The following is a 19,490-nucleotide window of genomic DNA, read 5'->3' as shown; positions in this document are numbered from 1 at the left end:
TGGTGGTCTTCTACTTGTAAGTTCCCCCTAAGCAGAGGTCCCCAAACTTTTGGGCACCAGGGACTGGTTCCACGGAGAGAGGTTTTTCCGTGGACCGGAGGGTGCGTAGTTTTGTATGCTGCCTGCATCTTGCGGATGGGGCTTTGCTTGTTTGCGTAACCCAGTTGCTGGCATGCCACAGCCCGGTACTGGTCCACGGACTGGAGGTTGGGGACCCCTGGCCTAAAGCAGTGTTTCTCAGCCTTGGCAACTTGAAGATGTGTGAACTTCAACTCCCAGAATTCCTCAATCAACATGGCTGGCTGAGGAATTATGGGAGTTGAAACCCACGCTTTCTCTTGTCGCCGTGGCTGAGAAACACTAAAGCATTACATTTATAATATAATCTGGTTGGTTTTTTGTTTTTGTTTTTGCAGATTAACATCAAATTCACCGGGGACAATGTCAGAAGGGGATAGACCTAAAAGTGGTCTGAGTTTAGCCAGCAGTACAGCCACCATCTCTTCAGTCTCGATGGGAACAAAGGTGAGGACCTGGAATTGATGGGAACCTGACAAATGAGACATAAAAATGAGTCACCCACCATTTCTTTCACCTATATTTGTTTTTCCTGAGTGTTGTTGGGCTGTTACTCAAGTCTTATTGTCAAAGAACTTCAAAGTAATTGGTTATCTCTTGGGTCAAACACTTGTGCTTTTTAAAAGAACAACACTAGAATCCTATTCCAAGAAAGAAGGAAAGCTAAAAAAAACTTGCATAACAATTTCTAATCCTCAAATATTTACTCTGGTCCTTATATGCCTGCATTAGCTATTGGGGGTATCTTGATGGTTTGAAAAGAAAATCTCACTGACCTTTAGTTCCTTGAAAAGATAAAGCACTTTTCAAGGAATAAAGCCACAATATAATAGTCTCCTATGCACCTAGATACAATTTTAATGGTTTAAACTTCTTATTTAAACCTTGTGATACAGTAATAGCAATTAAAACATCCATTGCTTACTATGAGAAACAGGACACTCCCTTTGGGGCTAAACAACATTATACAAAGCACAGAGAAGGAGTTAAAAGTAGTAAGTAAAAAAACAATGAAGGCAAGAAATGAGGGACAAGAAAATAAAATACAGCTGGGTTCAGACTATATCCCTCAAGTCCATCCATAAATTTGTGGATTGCCTTTGATTCTTTTAACTTCTCCTTTTGAGGATCTCATCAATTTCACCCAATCAAAACTTATTTTCGTCCACTTCCTTTTGATCCATTCATTTTTTTTCGCAATTAATGGTTGCAACTGATGGATCAACATTTGATCCAAAAAGCACACCTTACACCTGCGGGAAAACACCAGAAAGAAAAAGTAAGTTTTCTGATACAGTTCTCATTTGTTCTTTGTATATGGCCAACTTCCTTGATGTTTCCTACAATGTTTCACATTTATTTTCAGTTCACATTCGTTCCTTTACATTCCAGACAGCCCTCAATGTACGACCACGGTTGAGCCCAAAATTTATGTTGCTAAGTGAGAAATTTGTTAAGTCAGTTTTGCCCCATTTTACAAAGTCACGCTAGGTCTTATTTTCTGGTTAGGTCTTATTTCCGTGGAATTTCTAACTTGGAGATTTTTAATTCCTTGAAAGCCGCAAAAACACCTTTTCCCCCCTGCGGTGGGTCACGGACAGAGACATGGTTTTCTTCACGGAGGATTTTGGTTTAGTTCTTAGCTTTTTAACTAGGATTCTTGGTTTGAACATGGTTCTGGAGGACTGTTTAAGGTCAATAATGCTGAGCTAAATAGATGGATAGCTCAGTAGAGAGTGTACTCTTTAATATAGTAAGTTTATTTTGCATTTATCCATTTGTTTCTCCATAGCCACATGTAGCCCGGCCGGTCCGGAAAGTGCACACATTTGGGAAGAGAGCAAACTCCTTCAAGAGAGATCCTAACTCTCCTGTTGTAATGCGTGGCTGGCTTTATAAGCAGGTAAATGGTTTCTGAGAAATGCAGGAGGATGGATAAGCTTTCACGAAATTGAATCTAGGTACTCTTTGGCTTATGACCACAACTGAGCCCAAAATTTCTGTTGCTAAGCGAGACAGTTGTTAAGTGGGCTATGCTCTATTTTACGACCGTTCTTGCCACACTTGTTAAGCGAATAGTTGTAGTCGTTAAGTTAGTAACACAATAAGTGAATCTGGCTTCTGCATTGACTTTGCTTATCAGAAGGAGGTTGCAAAAGGTGACCCCGGGACACGCAACTGCCATATCGTAAATACACGCCAGTTGCCAAGCGTCTGAATTGTGATCACATGTCTGTGGGGAAGCTACGATGGTCGTAAGGGTGAAAACCAGTCATACGTCACTTTGTTCAGGGCCATTGTAACTTCAAACGGTTACTAAACAAATGGTTGTAAGCTGGGGACTACCGGTACTATTGCTGAACTGTTGTTTTCTTGCTAGCTGGAGTTTGGAAACAGGCTAAAACTGTAGCCAGTTTTAAATTGGGTTTAGCATCATGCAAAAATGAAACAACTCTTCACAATTCCCTTTTAAAACTTCAGGGGAAAAAATGAAAAATTCTGATCATGGGTGCGAAATGGCCCCAAATCACTTGATATCATTGCAGAACTCTAGCAGACCTGGGCCCTAAAAGGGGTTAAAATTGGGGAATCCTGTTCTACCTGGGTAAAACTTTTGACACGGCTTTGGACTAACGCACTACTATTTCTTTTTGTTTCTTTCAGGATAGCTCTGGGCTCAAATTGTGGAAGCGGCGCTGGTTTGTCCTTTCCAATTACTGCCTCTTCTACTACAGAGGTAATTTGGATTTTCTTGATTTTTTTTTCCTGTTTCAGTTTCCTTGAGGTGGAAGCAAATCATTTGGAGGTAAGGACCGGTGGTGGGATTCAGCCGGTTCGCACCACTTGGGCAGAACCGGTAGCTAATTTTTTTTGGTTGCCCAGGCCCAGAATGGACTTCCGGAAGCGGCATCCACACAGAGAACTGGTGGTTCACCTATTTGAATCCCACCACTGGGTAGGCCTGTTTCGTGGGCCAAGTGTGGCGATGCATCAACAGGCAGAAATCAAAGGCAACATTCCTAAGGACTAGGAACAGAAGTTTAAAAACAGAAAGGCAGGCAGTCCTCGGCTGACGACTGTTCGTTTAGTGACGGCTTGAAGTTGAGAGACACTGCTGTGAGCGTAACCCAGTTCCTTGAAACAGTCGTGTTGGTGGACAATGGGGAGTTTTCTCCCCATCTGCTCTGAGCAGGAGCCCTGACAAGTTTCTTTCTGTGGGGGTTTTGCGGGGTGTGTTCTAGACAGCCGTGAAGAGATGGTTTTGGGCAGTATCCTCCTCCCCAGCTATGAGATTCGGACAGCTTTCTCCAAGGAGAAGAAGAACCGACGCTTTGTATTCAAGGTCAGGAGGAAGGACCCTCATTTATGCTTTTGTCCCTCCTGTGATGATGGAATTTCTCCTTAATTTATCCATGGTCACCACCATAGAGTCTGACCATCGCCTCAGCTTTAAGCAGCAAGATCTATATGTGGTGAATACTGTACGGGAAGCTATTTGCCTCCATTGTTGGCTCATCTATCTAATACAGGTGGCCTTCGACTTAATGAACGTTCACTTAACCCCAGTGTGAAATTATGACAGACTTCAAAAAAAGCTAGTTAGGACCTTGAAGATACAAATGCTACCGCTCCTCCCCCCCCCCCAATCACCTGATTGCATTTGGGGTGATTGACAGCTGGCTCACGTTTTCCAGCAGAAAATAGCAAAAGCCACCGGTTGAATACACTTAATGACCATGGGGGTTTTGTCCTAACGACCACATGAGTTTGCTTTATGAATCATCATAAAAGGGGTACTAAAAATCAAGTCATTTGTTGACCCTCTTCATGACCACAATGATTTTTAATCAAAATTCCAGGCTCATTTCTAGTTGTAAGTTGAGGACTAACTGTATGATATATTGATTTAGAACAGACTTGTCAAACTCACGACGTCACGTGACGTCGCAAAACGTATCGGGACTATTTTGCCATTGCCGGCAATGGGGTGGGCGTGGCTTCCAGATGACGCGTCCAGCCCAATGGCTGGCAGTTTGACACCCCGATTTAGAATCTTTGAGCCTGCTTTTTTTTCTTCTCAAGGAACTCAAGGGCATGTGTGCATCCAGCTTCTAGCAAAACAGTGCTTCACTTATCCTAGTTTAAAAGCTGTATCAACTAGGATTTCTTGCTCTGCCTGCTAGCAGCTGATCTACAGAGACTTTCAGGCAGAGGAACCAGAACACAGAATAATAGGGTTGGAAGGGACCTTGGCGATCTTCTAGTCCAACCCCCTACTCAATACCATGAGATGCATAGACTGGAAGATATACAAATGGTACCGAATCTAATGCAGGACCTTTTTTTTGTTGGTGGTGTTGGTGTCTCTGAGTCAGTATTGACTCCTGGCTACTACTGCCTAAACAAGTCCCTGCAGCATTTTTGGCAAGGTTTTAGAATTGCTTATTGAAACTCCTTTCCTACCTTTAGGACAGTGAAACACCCACATTCGACGGCAGGCAGGGACAAATTGAATGCAAACCTATTCATTATCTTTCACTGCATCTCAGACAAGAGGCTGCCCAAAATGTTTTGCCAGTATAGTTGGCTAGCTTTCTCTAGTAGGTGTCTTCAAAACGATGGATTGCGACATAGCCATGTTGTGTCTCCTTACTAAGGCAGTCATGCAACCGTCCTACAGAGCAGCGTTTCTCAACCTTGGCAGCTTGAAGATGTGTGGACTTCAACTCCCAGAATTCCCCAGCCAGCCATGCTAGGGAATTCTGGGAGTTGGAAGTCCTCATATCTTGCAAGTTGCCAAGGCTGAGAAAGGCTGCTACAGAGTATCTTGAAGCTCCCCACAAAATGAAATGAGCAAGAGTCCAGCCACTTACAAAGCAGAGTGACGTTATTTGCTAGGAGTGGTATAGGACAGGGGTCTCCAACCTTGGCAACTTTAAGACTTGTGAACTTCAACTCCCAGAATTCTTTGCTGGCTGAGGAATTCTGGGAGTTGAAGTCCACAAGTCTTAAAGTTGCCAAAGTTGAGGACCCCTGGTATAGGAAACCAAGAATTCCAGCTCTCTCCTTTTCTGCTGGTGTTTGAAGTGTATCTTCTGCCCTCTTGTGGAGACTCCAACCATTACAAGGAACTTCTTTCTCTTTTCTTTTTTCCCATAGGCTGAACACCCTGGCATGCGGACTTACTATTTCAGTGCAGACACCCAGTTGGATATGAATAGCTGGATCTGGGCCATGAACCAGTCATCTGTGGCCGAGTGCAACTGTGGAAACCTGTAAGGGCTGGGTATGGGGACAGACACACAGCCCAGTTGTGAGTGCATTGCCAATTTTGCGTAGTCAGGTGTCTAAGGAGATGGGACATAATGTACCGTAGAAAGTTCTGGAAAGAATAATCCCGTGAAAAGAGAGTGAATGCTATTAAAGTAAGAACTGGACAAGACAAGAGCGGAATTTTATGAGAAAACTGAATTTGTAAGTTGTCCTTGTGGAAGAACTGGGAAGGCATCTTGATGGAGCTGGTCAGACAGGGCAGCATTTGGCTGAAGAGGGAGAGGCTGGACTTCGCACTGGGAATAATGGGCAATGTTATGGAGACCTGGAACAGTCACTCGGATGTATTGGTCTAATGCTTAAGGCACAGGAGACTCTGAGTTCTAGTCCTGCCTTAGGCATGACAGCCAGCTTTGGGGCAATCACCAGGAAACAATGGGTTCTATTCCTGTCTTAGGCATGAAAGTTGGCTGGGTGACTTTGGGGCAATCACCAGGAGACTGTGAGTTCTAGTCCCACCCTAGGCAAGAAAAGCAGCTAGACTTTGGGCCAATCACCAGGATCCTGTGAGTTCTAGTCCTGCCTTAGGCATGACAGCCAGCTTTGGGGCAATCACCAGGAGACTGTGAGTTCTAGTCCCACCTTAGGCAAGAAAAGCAGCTAGACTTCGGGCCAATCGCCAGGAGCCTGTGAGTTCTAGTCCTGCCTTGGCATAGAAAATCAACTGGGAGACTTTGGGCCAATCACCAGGAGACAGTGAGTTCTAGTCTTGACTTAGGCATGAAAGTTGGCTGGGTGACTTTGGGGCAATCACTAGGAGACTGTGAGTTCTAGTTCCACCTTAGAAAAGAAAAGCAGCTAGACTTTGGGCCAATCACCAATCACCAGGAGCCTGTGAGTTCTAGTCTTGCCTTAAGCATGACAGCCAGCTTTGGGGCAATCACCAGGAGTCTGTGAGTTCTAGTCCCACCTTAGGCAAGAAAAGTAGCTAGACTTCGGGCCAATCACCAATCGCCAGGAGTCTGTGAGTTCTAGTCCCACCTTAGGCAAGAAAAGCAGCTAGACTTCGGGCCAATCACCAATCGCCAGGAGTCTGTGAGTTCTAGTCCTGCCTTAGGCATAGAAAATCAACTGGGTGACTTTGGGCCAATCACCAGGAGACTGTGAGTTCTAGTCCTGTCTTAGGCATGAAGGTTGGCCAGGTGACTTTGGGCCAGCCGCTCACTCTCAGCCTAGCACACCTCGCAGGGTTTTTGTTTGTGGGGAAAATAGGAGAAGGAAGGTGCATTTGTTTGCCCCTTTTGAGTTATTTGTTAAAAGCAATAAAGGTGGGTTATAAAATAAATACCATAAAATAAAGATGTCCCCCCTTCTGCCTCCACCTCAGCAACCAAGGGGGTCTCCACAGCCACTCAGTCTCTGCCCACACCAGCTTTGAGGACATCCGGCTCCCCCAGGATGATTGTGCCAAAAGCACCGAGTCGCTGGAAGTTGCCCACCTCTCGGGGATCCAGGAGGCCCAGACCTCCTCATCCGAAAGCCTCCACCTTCCTGACATCCAGAAGGGATCCCCTTGCCTTAAGAGGGCTTCTCTATCCAGTTCGCTCAACGGGAGCTACTGCCGTGAAAAGAAAGAGCAGCCGGAACTGAGGTAAGGAGAGGCAAAACCAGATTCGCCTCAGTGGGTGTCGTAGAGGAGGGATGTGTCCAACCTTGGCCACTTTTAAGACCGGCGGACTTCAACTCCCAGAATTCCCCAGCCAGCATGGCTGGCTGGGAAATTCTGGGAGTTGAAGTCCGCCGGTCTTAAAAGTGGCCAAGGTTGGACACATCCCTGCTGTTGTAAAGAGTGGGAAGGATGTAGTAGCAGATGGCTACTCTGGCTCTCCAAAGCCCTTCAGGATCACCAACAATTGACTTTCTCCTTCTCCTTCATCTCCTCTTGGCAGCTCCCTGTCTTCCCAGACCCATGGATGTCCTTCTCCTGTCAGTTGCACCAAGTTCTCTTCCCGCCCGCGGACCCCGCTACCGCCTTCCTCTGAAAGCCCACCTCCTCCATCTCGGATGTCACAGCCTTCTCCTGTGATTTCCCTGCGTTCCTCCCGAGCCTATTCCCTCCCGCTAGCCCCAGCAGCCGACCCCCCCAAGTTGCCACGGACTCACCCGTCTGACGCGCAGGATGCCCGTCGGAGCCCTCATGATGCCCACCGGAGCCCTCCGCGATCAGCTGTTGCACAGGCTGCCTCCTGTGACGATCTCTCCATCATGAGCTCTCCTAGGAGTCTGCATGCCAACACCCCCATGGGAAGGGTAGATATTGCCCCCAACAAATGCCTGCCCAATAACCCTTATGCTGTTGCATCACCGGCCCACAAAGGCCACATTCTGACCCCTGCGGACCGGTACGATGTGTTCCCGACCTCTGAGGACTCCTATGCCAGGCGCTACGCTCAAAGTCCTCATCTCCATAGAGTCCAGCCTGTGGGTGAAGATGGCTTGGTCCCTTCAATGGGGAGACCGCAACAAAACAGAGTAAGTGGGAATTTCGGCTTCAGTAAGCACAACAATCCCATTGGAATATCATTCCTCCTGAGCTTAGACTAGACACGATCCTCCTGGACTTTAGGAAGACCCTGAAGATGTGACTGTAGGACTTCAAACATGGCCCTTTTATGACTTGAGGACTTCAGCTCCCAGAATTCCTCAGCCAGCAGGCTCATGGCTGGCTCAGGAATTCTGGGAGTTGAAGGCCACGAGTCATAAAAGAGCCAAGGTTGCCTACCCCTGGGCTAAACCAGGGCTTTTCAACCAGTGGTATGGGTACCACCTGTGGTACATTGGCACCTGGCAGGTGGTAGGCGACCATCCTAGAAAAGTGGTAGCGGGGGAGGGGAATGAGCTGAACCGGTGGCAGTACCACACAAGCCTGAGCGAGAGATGGCTGGAGCTGCAGGGCTGTCAGGGCTCAGTGGAAGCACCAGGATCAGCGCCAGGCTCCAGCTGGAGCTTGGTGCTGATCCTGGCGCTTCTGCTGAGCCCAGAAGAAGCACCGATCAGCTGGAATGTTTCAGCATCTCCAGGGTCTTGTGATTTACATTCAGATGCTTGGCAACTGATTCATATTTATGATGGTCACAATGTCCCGGGGTCATGTGAAGTGACCAAAACCTGCTGCAACCACCCAGCAGACGGGGGGGAATAAAAACCAAACACCCACCCTCACCCCACCCCCGCTGCCAATCCTCAACAGAAATGCTCACAACAGTGAAAACCTCGGACAGGAGGAAGAGCGCTGCTGGGCAGGCAGGCAGGTGTCTTGCTCAGCTGTGGCTTGGGGGGCACTTTTTTCAGTGCCATTATAACTTCGAATGGTCACTAAATAAACTGTTGTAAGTCGAGGACTACCTGTACATCACTTTTTTCCTTTTTTGGGTGGTGGTGGTGTGTCATCAAGTTTTTGACACCTTGCTAGGCGACGTGGTACTCGGATGTTGCCATATCCTAAAAGTGCTACAATGGGTGAAAAGGTTGAAAAGCTCTGGGCTAGACAAAGGTCAAACAAGCGGAAATTGAGTCCACAGAAGTAATTGGAGGAGGGGGCACGGCAAACATCTCAAAAGGGGACCAATCCTAGTTTCTTACACTGTAAAAATGAGGAGGGCTGTGCCTTTGGATTTTTAAGCTTCTGTTAATGTCATTTTACAGTAAAGATAGCACTTTTTTTTCTGGAGTACCTCACCAGACTGATGGAGAAAACATTTAAAAAGAGGCGAACTAGCCTATCTCTTCTGGGGATGGCATGGAATTCTGGGAGTTGAAGTCCACAAGTCATAAAAGGGCCACGTTTGAAGACCCCTGCTGTAGGAGATGACTAGGCTCGAGCCCAAGGGAGGGGTCAAACACGTCATCAGTCTAGCCTCCCTTTGAACCCACAAGAGATCTTAAGTCCAACCCACCTTGAATTCCATTGACTCTCATCCACCGCCAATTCGCTTTGACCATTAGTAGTTCAGATTCTTGCAGAGAGCGTTAGCTTGTATTCATTTGAACCGCCTTGGCTCCTGATTTCCTAAGCTTGTCGGTGATTTTTGCCAACACCTGGGGAGTGGTCTGGTGGCTTTGGAGATTTTTTTTTTCCCAATGGTTGAATTGCATGTAATGTATCCATGAATCCCGCCATTGATCCTTGGTTTTTTTTTTTATTGTGCTGCTTGTGTTTCTACTGCTGGTTCAGCATGCTCGTATTTTTATTTTTATTGATTCGTTTTTTGATGTCGCTTGAAGGTAAGATGGGGCCTGTGCACACCAAGTCAACCAACAAATACAACGTTGAATTCACTCTGTAATCTGAGTTTGAACATCTCACAAATGTCTCTCTATCTCTGCCAGTTTACAGAGCGAGGATACCTCTCTCCATCGGTCGGCCCGTCCCGTGCTTTGGTCATGTCTCGGCTTCATGGCCGACTGGTGAGTATTGGAAAGGCAGACATGTATAGCATTTTTCATTTTCCATTTTCCTGCTCTATTGGCTATGCTCCCTCCCATCTGTATCTAGCCTGCAAAATCTAGATATGCTAGGTCTGAGTATCACATATACCAGGAGTAGGCAACCTTGGCTCTTTGATGACTCGTGGACTTCAACTCCCAGAATTCCTGAGCCAGCCATGCTGAGGGGAAAGGGAGAGGTTTCCAAGCTGAGCCATGCTGGCTCAGGAATTCTGGGAGTTGAAGTCCACGAGTCATCAAAGAGCCAAGGTTGCCTACCCCTGACAAATACAGACAGAAGGTGCCCTCTGCATTCATCATGACCAGGACTGTGTGTGGCTTCCTGCATTTTTTTGTGAAAATATTGCATTCTGTGGCTAAGTACGGGTAGTTCTTGACTTACAACAGTTCGTTTAATGACCATTCAGAGTTGCAATGGCCCTGAGAAAAGTGACTTAGGACCATTTTTCCACACTTAACAACTGTTGTAGCATCCCCACAGTTACGTGATGTACATTCAGATGCCTGACAACTGACTCACATTTGTGATGGTCTGCAGTGTCCCGGAGTCACATGATCCACTTTTGCGACCTACTGACAAGCAAAGTCAGCAAGGGAAGCCAGATTCCTTTAACAACCGCGTTACTAATTTAAGAACTCCAGTGATTCACTTAACAGATGTGGCGAGGAAAGTCGTACAAATAGGGCAAAGCTCACTTCACAGGTTTCTCACTTAGCAACATAAATTTTGGACTCAGTTGTGGTCGTAAGTTGAGGACTATCTGTAATTCAGCCCCATCACAAGCTGAGTTCTCCAGCCCAATTATATAATTGGTATAAAGGTAAAGGTTCCCCCGCACATGCGTGCTAGTTGTTTCCAACTCTAGGGGCTGGTGCTCATCTCCGTTTCAAAGCCGAAGAGCCAGCGCTTGTCCGAGGACGTCTCCGTGGTCATGCGGCCGGCGTGACTAGACGCCAAAGGTGCAAGGAACGCTGTTACCTTCCCACCGTAGTGGTCCCTATTTTTCTACTTGCATTTTTACGTGCTTTCGAACTGCTAGGTTGGCAGAAGCTTGGACAAGTAACAGGCGCTCACTCTGTTACGCGGCACTCGGGATTCAACCCGCCAAACTGCCGACCTTCTGATTGACAAGCTCAGCGTCCTAACCCACTGAGCCACCGCGTCCCTTATAATTGGTATAAATGATGCCAATAAAGCAAAATACAGGTAGTCCTCAACTTATAACCAGTTGCTTAGCAATCATTCTGTGTTGCAATGGAGCTTTCTGGGGTACTTATGACCTGTTTCTGAAGTTCCAGCAGCCGCCTCCCCCCCCCAGGTCACATGACCGCACGTTGGGCACTTGGCAACCAAGCGACATTTACAGCATCCCACGATCACGTGACTTCATTTTACGTTCCCCCCCCCTTCCCGGAAATCGGCATTTAGTTATAGTGAACGATGAGTTTGCTTAGCAACTGCAGTTTTTGCTTTATGATCACTGTGCGTGTTTAATGACTGCTGCGAAAAGGGCATAATAAAAATTGGGTCTGTTTTACGAGCGTTATAACTTAACTACCGTAATTGCCCTGTTGCAACTTGGATTGTCTTGCAAGAAGCTGACCCGGGTCCTCAAACCATTTTCGAAGTTCCTGTCTAGAATGAAAGCTCAGAGTTTTCTGAAAAGTACTTCGTGTATAATGTACATTCGAGGGTTTTTTTTTGTTTTTTTTGCACTGTCACATGACCTGCTCCTAACCCTTCTTGGCTATATTCCTTAATATTGCCTTCCCTTTTCCTACAGATAACCCCCCACTCCGCCTCATCAAGCTACCTGCACCTACCACCCCTTCCTCCCCTGCCCACTCGGTCCACCCCTGGGAAAAGGACATCTATAGGGTTCACGGTATGTCGATTCGTACTCGGTTCCTCCCCTGTTCTTGGCCAACAACCCTACCATCACGGACAATGTTAGTGCAAAAAATTAACTAGATAACTGCATAGAATGTCTAGCTCTTATATTTATGTGACTCTTTTCTACCGCTGTTCATAGTAATACGAACCAGGCAGTAGCTGGAACATTTATTCCTGGTTGCACAGTAAGGATTTGGGCAGGGATGTGAACAACCAGATCCAAATTGTCTCGGAAGAACTTTTAAGTATTCAAATATAATGGTTTGTGGTGATGGACAACCCATCACCCATTGGGTTTTTCTTCTTTCCCCATATACAGTTGCAAGAAAAAGTATGTGAACCCTTTGGGATTACGTGGAGTTTTGCATGAATTGGCCATAAAATGCGCTCTAAATCTTATGTTCAATTAAAACATGACAACAGCTAATGTTTGTGTAGTATTATTTTAAGCAGACTGTGTTTTGCTATTGTTGTGACTTACATGACATTTAGAGCGCATTTTATGGCCAATTCATGCAAAACTCCACGTAATCCCAAAGGGTTCACATACTTTTTCTTGCAACTATAATATGGGCTGGCAGTGTTTCTCTTCGTGACCTTTAGCAAAGCCATCTTGAAACTTCTGTCTCCTCCTCCTCCTCCTCCCCCCCTGCTCCTCTTCCTCAGCTGACCCATGAACAACCAGATCCAAATTGTCTTGGAAGAACTTTAAGTATTCAAATATAATGGTATGTAGTGATGGACAACCCGTCACCCACTGGGTTTTCCTTCTTTCCCCATATAATATGGGCTGGCAGCATTTCTGTTCATGACCTTTAGCAAAGCCATGTTGAAGCTTCTGTCTCCACTTCCTCCTCCTCCTCCTCCTCCTCCTCCTCCCCCCGTTCCTCCTCCTCTTCAGCTGACCCACGGAACTGCCTGCCCCTGTGCTAAGGATAGGGGGAACCAAGGGAACTGTTGATCTCCTCCCACCAGGGAGACTCACCTGTCAACTGCCAGCAACCTCCAACCAGCCTTAACTTGCCAGAAAGCATCTAAGGCACGCTCTCATCGTTTCCTCTCTGCCCACCGTGGTTAAGAAATTTCAGATTTCAGCCTTGGTTTCAAAGCAGCCAATTGCTGCTCACCCATCGGGCCTTGCTGCCAGCCAATTGGGTGCAGAGGCCAGAGGGAGGCGGGACAGAGAGCCATTTTGGGGAAGTATAGTAAGAAGTGACAGTCATGTGGCTACGGCTGACTGCAGCGGTGCAACAGTTGGTGACATTGGAACAGTCACTGTTTCGCCAAATTTCAATCCCACGGGAGTCAGGGCTCCTGGATTTTGGTCACATTCTTTAAGTTAGCCTATTTGAGATAGGTTGACTCAAAAATGGTTTCCCCATGCAACAATTTGCCCAATTGCCAAGAACTGCAAGAATTTTAGTAAGACATAGATAGCACAGGTAGTTTTTCACTGACAGCCCTTCGTTTAGCAACCATTCAAAGTCACAACGGCAATGAAAAAAGTCACATGGTCATGTGATCAGAATTCAGGCACTTGGCATGCATTCATGATGGCCGCAGCGTCCTTGCTTTATCTGATTGCCATTTGCGATCTTGACTGTCCCCATTAGAATATTGTATTGCTGCTGAGGTAGTATAGCTTAGCAAGATTTTGGTTAAGTCCTGTTTAACCGCATCACTTTTACTCGGTTAATTTTAGCAAGAATCAGCATTTGGATTTTAAACAATTTCTTTCGGGCTCCTTGTTTTGAAATGCAAACCGTCATAATTTGACCGAATCTGACTTGATGTCAACATCTCCCCGCGTGTGAAAATCTAGTCCCTCAAACTAAGGTTTTGCCTCGCTTTCTCCCTGACTGACTGGCTAGGTTTCTTTAGGCAAGAGTTGCACCAAAGTACTCATAGAAACCTTGTTAAGATCCAGGTTTGGGGTTTTTTTAATGATTTTAAATTGGGATTTTAATTCTTGGGGCCATATTTTATTTTATTTTATTTTAACTTAATTTTATACTGTATTGTTTTTAAATTTTGCCCTGTAAACCGCCCTGAGTCCTTCGGGAATAGGGCGGTATACAAATTGAATTAATAAATAATAAATAAATAAATAAGTATCTTGAACACGTGTGTAGTGTCCCCTGCTTTGGTGCAAAAGCCAGCGCTGCCACTTCTTCCCCCCTTCTATTTGTGGGGTGATAACATGGATGCTCTATTTGCTGTCTTTCTAGGGTCGAAACGCACTGCAGGAAAGGAGCAGCCATTCTCCTGGCAGGCAGCGGTTTGAAAGTGACACCGACGTATGCATTTCTCTTCTCTTACCAATGGACGATGTGTATTGCTTTTGCTTTGCCAATTTCCCTTACAGGCAGTCCTTGACATACGACAGTTCACTTAGTGACTGTTCGAAGTTACAACAGCACTGAAAAAAGTGACTTATGACCATTTTTCACACTTACGACCGTCGCAGCATCCCCATGTTCCCATGATCAAAATGCAGATGCTTGGCAACTGACTCATCCTTAATGACGGTCGCTGTGTCCTGAGGGTCATGTGATCCCCTTTTGTGACCTTCTGACAAGCAAAGCCAGCGGGGAAGCCAGAGTCATTTCCCAACCATGTTACTAACAACTGCGGCGATTCACTTAACAAGTGTTGCAGGAAAGGTCGTAAAATGCAGGCAAAGCTCACTTAACAAGTGTCTCACTTAGCAACAGAAATTTGAGGCTCAATTGTGGTCATAAGTCGAGGACTACCTGTATTGATTTACCTCTGAAAGAGGCCGTTCTTCCCCTTTCCCCCTGGAGTCTTATCACTAAGCTGAGATTTGAGAGTGGTGTAAATAGCAGTGGAAGAGTAAACTGAATGAAACCAAACTATTCCAAACGCAGTGGCAGTAAAAAAAAAGTACCATTTGAAAAAGAAAAGAAAGAAAATCTCAAAGGTTAATTGTGAAATGAAAATGAAGAAATATATTTCACTGTTGGCCTAAGAACAGAAAAAAAAAAGATGATTAGGCAGATTTCTCCAGGACCAAATGGCAAAAATCTGGTCCCCCCTCCCCCCCCCACCCCAGAAAAGATTCCATCCAAGTCTAGAAGATTATTTTAGTTTGAGTTAAATAATTTTACATGGGCCTACAGCTTCTTTGAAAGAGCTTGTGGTTAAGGCATCATCAGGCTGGAAAATGGGAGAGCATGAATTTTTCTCCCACTTTGGATGCAAAGCCAACTGTGATTTGGGGCCAGTCATTCTGTCTCAACCCTAGAAAAGAGGCAATGGCAATCCACTTCCAAAATACCTTGCCAAAAAACCTGCACGGACTAGTCTAGGCAGTCACCAGGAGTCAAAACTGACTTGAAGGCACTGCTCCTTGGTGGAGCAGTGGGCTAATGCCTCCTTAAGTAACACCAGCTGCCTGCAATTAGTGCAGGTTCGAGTCCCACCAGGCTCAAAGTTGACTCAGCCTTCCATCCTTCCGAGGTAGGTAAAATGAGGACCCAGATTGTTGGGGGCAATTAAGCTGACTTTGTAATAATGCCGCTTGGGGGTGTGTGTGAAAGCCCTAATAAGCAGGCATATACATAGAATGAAGGCTACTGCTAAGCTTGTAAGCCGCCCTGAGTCTTCGGAGAAGGGCGGGATATAAATGGAATTAAAATAAAAATTAAAAATAAAAAATACACCGTGATCAATGGAAGAGGCATTTTCCTTTTATTATAATCTAGGCCAGGGCCTTAATCACCAGATCAAACTTCCATCATTTGGCCATCTTGGAGCTGTGAGTTCAGGTCTAAAGTTCTGCTCTTATAATATCTCTGCTATCCCTCTAATCCAGTGCTTCCCAAACTTTTTTCTTCGTTCCCCCAAAATGCTTATCAGAAAGCCTTTTCACTGTTTATCAGAAAGTTCTTATTTAAATGTCCCTGTTGTGATTGAGTGTGTGTGTGTGTGTGTATATGCATATGCATGCATATATGAGATTTACATATATAGCCACCCATTCACTTTCAGTGGCTCTGGGCTGCTTACAAAAAATAAAAAAAAACAATATAAAAGAATAAAGAACAGTATCCCCCCCACGACAACACACAATCAAACAAGCTATTTGATAGGTTTTTGTGTTGTTAGCTCCCTCCCCAAACCCCAGTTTTACCCAATTTTGGCAAGTTAACCAGGTTTGGGATTCACATCTCTAATCAGTGTTCCTTCCACTCTCCTAGGGCCAGACAATAGGTTCCCTTTACATTGTATGGATAGAGGGTAGCTCATTGGGACTAACCCTGGCCTGTGTCCATGCCTTATTCACACACTTATCAGCAGAGAAAGCTTTACACAATATAAACATTTGTTTGTAGTAGGTGGTCAAGCAGCTGGCAGAAGCATGTGCTTAATTTGGAACTTTGCAGTGAATTAAATTCAAAGGTTGATCAATTGAATTTTGGAAACGTGGAACTTTTTATCATCATAAAATGAAGGATTTCTTCCATGAGTAGTAAGCTTCTGTAGTCAACCTTCTCCGGGTGAGTTGAGGCTGTAACTTCCAATCTCCCGCCTAGCACGTCCAAAAATGTTGGACGTTGCAGGCCTCATTGTAAAAACCCCAAATGTTCATTCAAAGAATTTTGACTTGTAAGCTAAGTCCTTTAAAAAAAAAAACTTCTGCGCCTGTAGAGCTTTAATTGGAATCAGTCCATTTTCTCTCCCCCCCCCACTATGTTTTCAGGCTCTTTTGACAAAATTGTGTGGCCAAGACAAACTGCTTCGAGGTCTGGAAGAAGAGAGAGGGCAGCTTTGCGCTGAAAAGGTATCTGATCCCACTTCCATTGAACAAATGAGCATTTGCTTAGCTCTTGTTATGTTTGAGAACACTGTGTTTGGTGAGTCGTTCTGGGACCTCCCCTCTTTTTGCTATGGTTGGGGAAAAGACTTGCAAGATTCTGTTTATGTATCCTTACAAATAAAGTTGCAGCTAGTACTTCTGGGTGTGCTTCTTGGTCTGGACTACCTTGCAAGGCTGACCTTCCTTAATAGTCCTTGTTACATTTCTTTTATAAAAATAGAACTGGACACACAATGGATTACTAAGGAGGTTTGGCCTTACCTTCTCCCCTGTAGCCAGACTCTCTCTGTCTGTGTGCACTTTCTTCTCTAACTTAAGTTATCCTGCCAGAGTCTTCAGTGAGAAAGCTGATGGAGCCACGCCATCCCCAGAAGAGATAGGCTAGTTCGCCTCTTTTTAAATGTTTTCTCCATCAGTCTGGTGAGGTAGTCCAGACAAAAAGTGCTATCTTTACTGTAAAATGTCATTAACAGACTCTTAAAAATCCGAAGGCACAGCTCTTCCCTCCTCGTCTTTACAGTGTCAGAAACTAGGATTGGTCCCTTTCTGAGATGTTTGCCATGCCCCCCACCCCCAATTCCTTCTGTGAACTCAATTTCCATTTGTTTGACCTTTGTCTAACCCAGGGGTAGACAACCTTGGGTCTTTTATGGCTCGTGGACTTCAACTTCCAAAATTCCTGAGCCAGCCATGAGCCAGCTGGCTCAGGAATTCTGGGAGTTGAAGTCCACAAGTCATAAAAGAGCCAAGGTTGCCTACCCCTGGGCTAGCCTGTGGCTATTCCTTTTGTTTCCCAAGGTCTTTTTCACATATCATGATATCGCCTTATATATCTATTAGAATTGACTTTCAACCTCAAATTGATTAGAAGTCCTTTTTGTCATTTGCTGCCAAATATCAGCTGCAAGGTCTTGGGACTGGTTCTCTCCCTATGCTAAGTAGTCTGCGATACTGTCCATTTCTGTGGTTCTGCAAAAGGCCTTGAAACAAACGTTTGTTTTGTTGATTCTGTCAACTCTACAAATGAGCATGGCTGCAGCCATTTTCCTTCTCATTCTAGGTTGCCACATAGAACAGAGGGGTTTTTTGCTTCGCTAGTCAAAATAATCTTTTGTCCCGTGGGAACCAAGGTCATCGGCTGCTCCCGAGACTGTGGACTGGGTGTTTCATCAAAAGCCTGCCAAATAATCATATTGGGGAATGTAGTTGCTTACATAGCTTTTGTGGGTGGAGCATTTAGCTTTGTTTTGGGAAATTGTTGCTTGTGTATCCAGACTTGGTTCCACTCTTGACCATGCCGATACTTTGTAACTAATAAAACTTATTTGGGGAACTTGCAAGCCTCCGAGTTCTGCTTTATTCGTCTCTGTCGGAACCATGACAGATTCATCAAACTGCAATGAAGGAAAATCTCTGCTGGGCTGACAGTTCTCAATATGGTATTGTTTCAGGAACGTCTGGAAAAGGCCTTGGAAGTAACACACTTGAGGCTGGAGGAGTTCAAAGGCCAAGATGCCACCGTGGAGAAGATCTGCTATCAACAAAGGCAACTGCAAGACGAACTGGTGCACATCCGTGCCCGTCTCTGCGATCTTGCGTTGGTGAGTGGTTGCAGCTCTCTGATACTTGAGTGAAAATATCCTTTGAAGAAACATCCTGAGTCGATCTGCACACAGGTCAATTGGTAGCTGTATATCAGGTGAGGTCCAGCTGTTTGAACATCAGCTGGTAGTACTTATGGGAAAAGAGAAAGAAATACTGCATATTTGTCTTTCCCAGCCTGGAAACATCCAAATGCATTGAGGGTTCTGTGGAGTATATTAGTCGTTCCTAACATTGCGCTGTTCTGGACAGAGAGCTCTGAAGCTGTTCCTGGGATCTGTTGTAGCCATTGCCCAGCTCAGAGTGCTTCTGTTATCACTGGGATCACTTCAGCCTTTATTTCCATGTCCTCTCTAATTCCTCCTTCAGGCCCGGGTGCTCCTTCTCCTTCCTGATGTTGCACTATATCATTTTGTACACTATATCAGAGGTCACCAACCTTTTTATGCTGGTGGCCCGGTGGGAGAGGGAGCAGGTGGGAAATTTGTGTGTGCATGCACGCATACGCCTGCGTGAATGGGGCTGCGGGCACCTGCATGGGGCTAGCAGCCCCATTTGCATGTGTGCACTGGAGCTAGCTGCCGCCGCTACTAGTCCCACACAGATGTGCAAACGGGCTGTGTAACCCCCGTGCGCTAGCGGCCCCATTTTTGCATGCTTGCATGTTCTAGCCACCGCCTCTGCTAGCCCTGCGCGCATAGGCAAACTGGTCTGCAGGCTCTAGTGCGAGTGCGGTTGAGTGCGCACACAAACGTTCGTGCACTAGCCAGCCTGTCTCGTAGCCTGGTGGTCGGTAGCCCACAGCTTGGCAGTGGGCTGTGGACCATAGATTGGGGACCCCTGCACTATATCTGTCGCCGCTCTTGTCTTCTGGCCCTTGTCTCCTGCCACAACGTCTGGTTAATTACCCAGTACCTGCCTGACTATCTGGATCTGAAAATCCCACAGGATCTTAACCCTCTTATTCTCCATGACCTTCTTTGGAGTTTCCCATCTGGACTTGGGAGAGTGTCACCCAGGCAACGTGCACAATGTTTCTGTACACAAGGCCAGCCAGCTGGCTATATTTCTGTGCTGCAAAAATCCAGATGGACTGCTAGCCACCTGGTGGTTGTCCAGATATTTTGCAGGACAGATTCAGTAAGACCATATAGTATACAATGATACCTTGGTACTCGTTAATTGCTCTGGGAGGCGTGATGAGTATCAAAAAACAATAGCATCAAACAATTTTGTCTCATAAGGAATAACATAATGAGCCACAAGGCAGCCAACACCAACAAGTTCTAGCTTGTG

General features: G+C 45.8%; 1 protein-coding gene across 1 annotated transcript in view; it reads left to right on the top strand.

Annotated features, from left to right (window-relative positions):
• Positions 1-441: 441 nt before the first annotated feature.
• Positions 442-19,490, top strand: part of LOC308678684 (pleckstrin homology domain-containing family A member 4-like) — a gene marked incomplete at its 5' end in the record, with an annotated part of 37,200 nt that continues 18,151 nt past the window's right edge. Inside the window, 12 exons of the mRNA XM_081345921.1 lie at positions 442-525; positions 1,871-1,981; positions 2,743-2,815; positions 3,321-3,421; positions 5,239-5,354; positions 6,740-7,003; positions 7,302-7,884; positions 9,742-9,819; positions 11,643-11,744; positions 13,981-14,049; positions 16,476-16,556; positions 18,044-18,193. Coding sequence (XP_081202047.1) covers positions 442-525; positions 1,871-1,981; positions 2,743-2,815; positions 3,321-3,421; positions 5,239-5,354; positions 6,740-7,003; positions 7,302-7,884; positions 9,742-9,819; positions 11,643-11,744; positions 13,981-14,049; positions 16,476-16,556; positions 18,044-18,193 — 1,812 coding nt within the window. The remainder of the gene's footprint in view (positions 526-1,870; positions 1,982-2,742; positions 2,816-3,320; positions 3,422-5,238; positions 5,355-6,739; positions 7,004-7,301; positions 7,885-9,741; positions 9,820-11,642; positions 11,745-13,980; positions 14,050-16,475; positions 16,557-18,043; positions 18,194-19,490) is intronic.

This window comes from Vipera berus (assembly GCF_964194415.1).
Source record: "Vipera berus genome assembly, chromosome: Z".
Taxonomy (NCBI): domain Eukaryota; kingdom Metazoa; phylum Chordata; class Lepidosauria; order Squamata; family Viperidae; genus Vipera; species Vipera berus.
The sequence above is the reverse complement of the archived record's forward strand: the minus strand, read 5'-3'. Positions and strand labels throughout refer to the sequence as shown.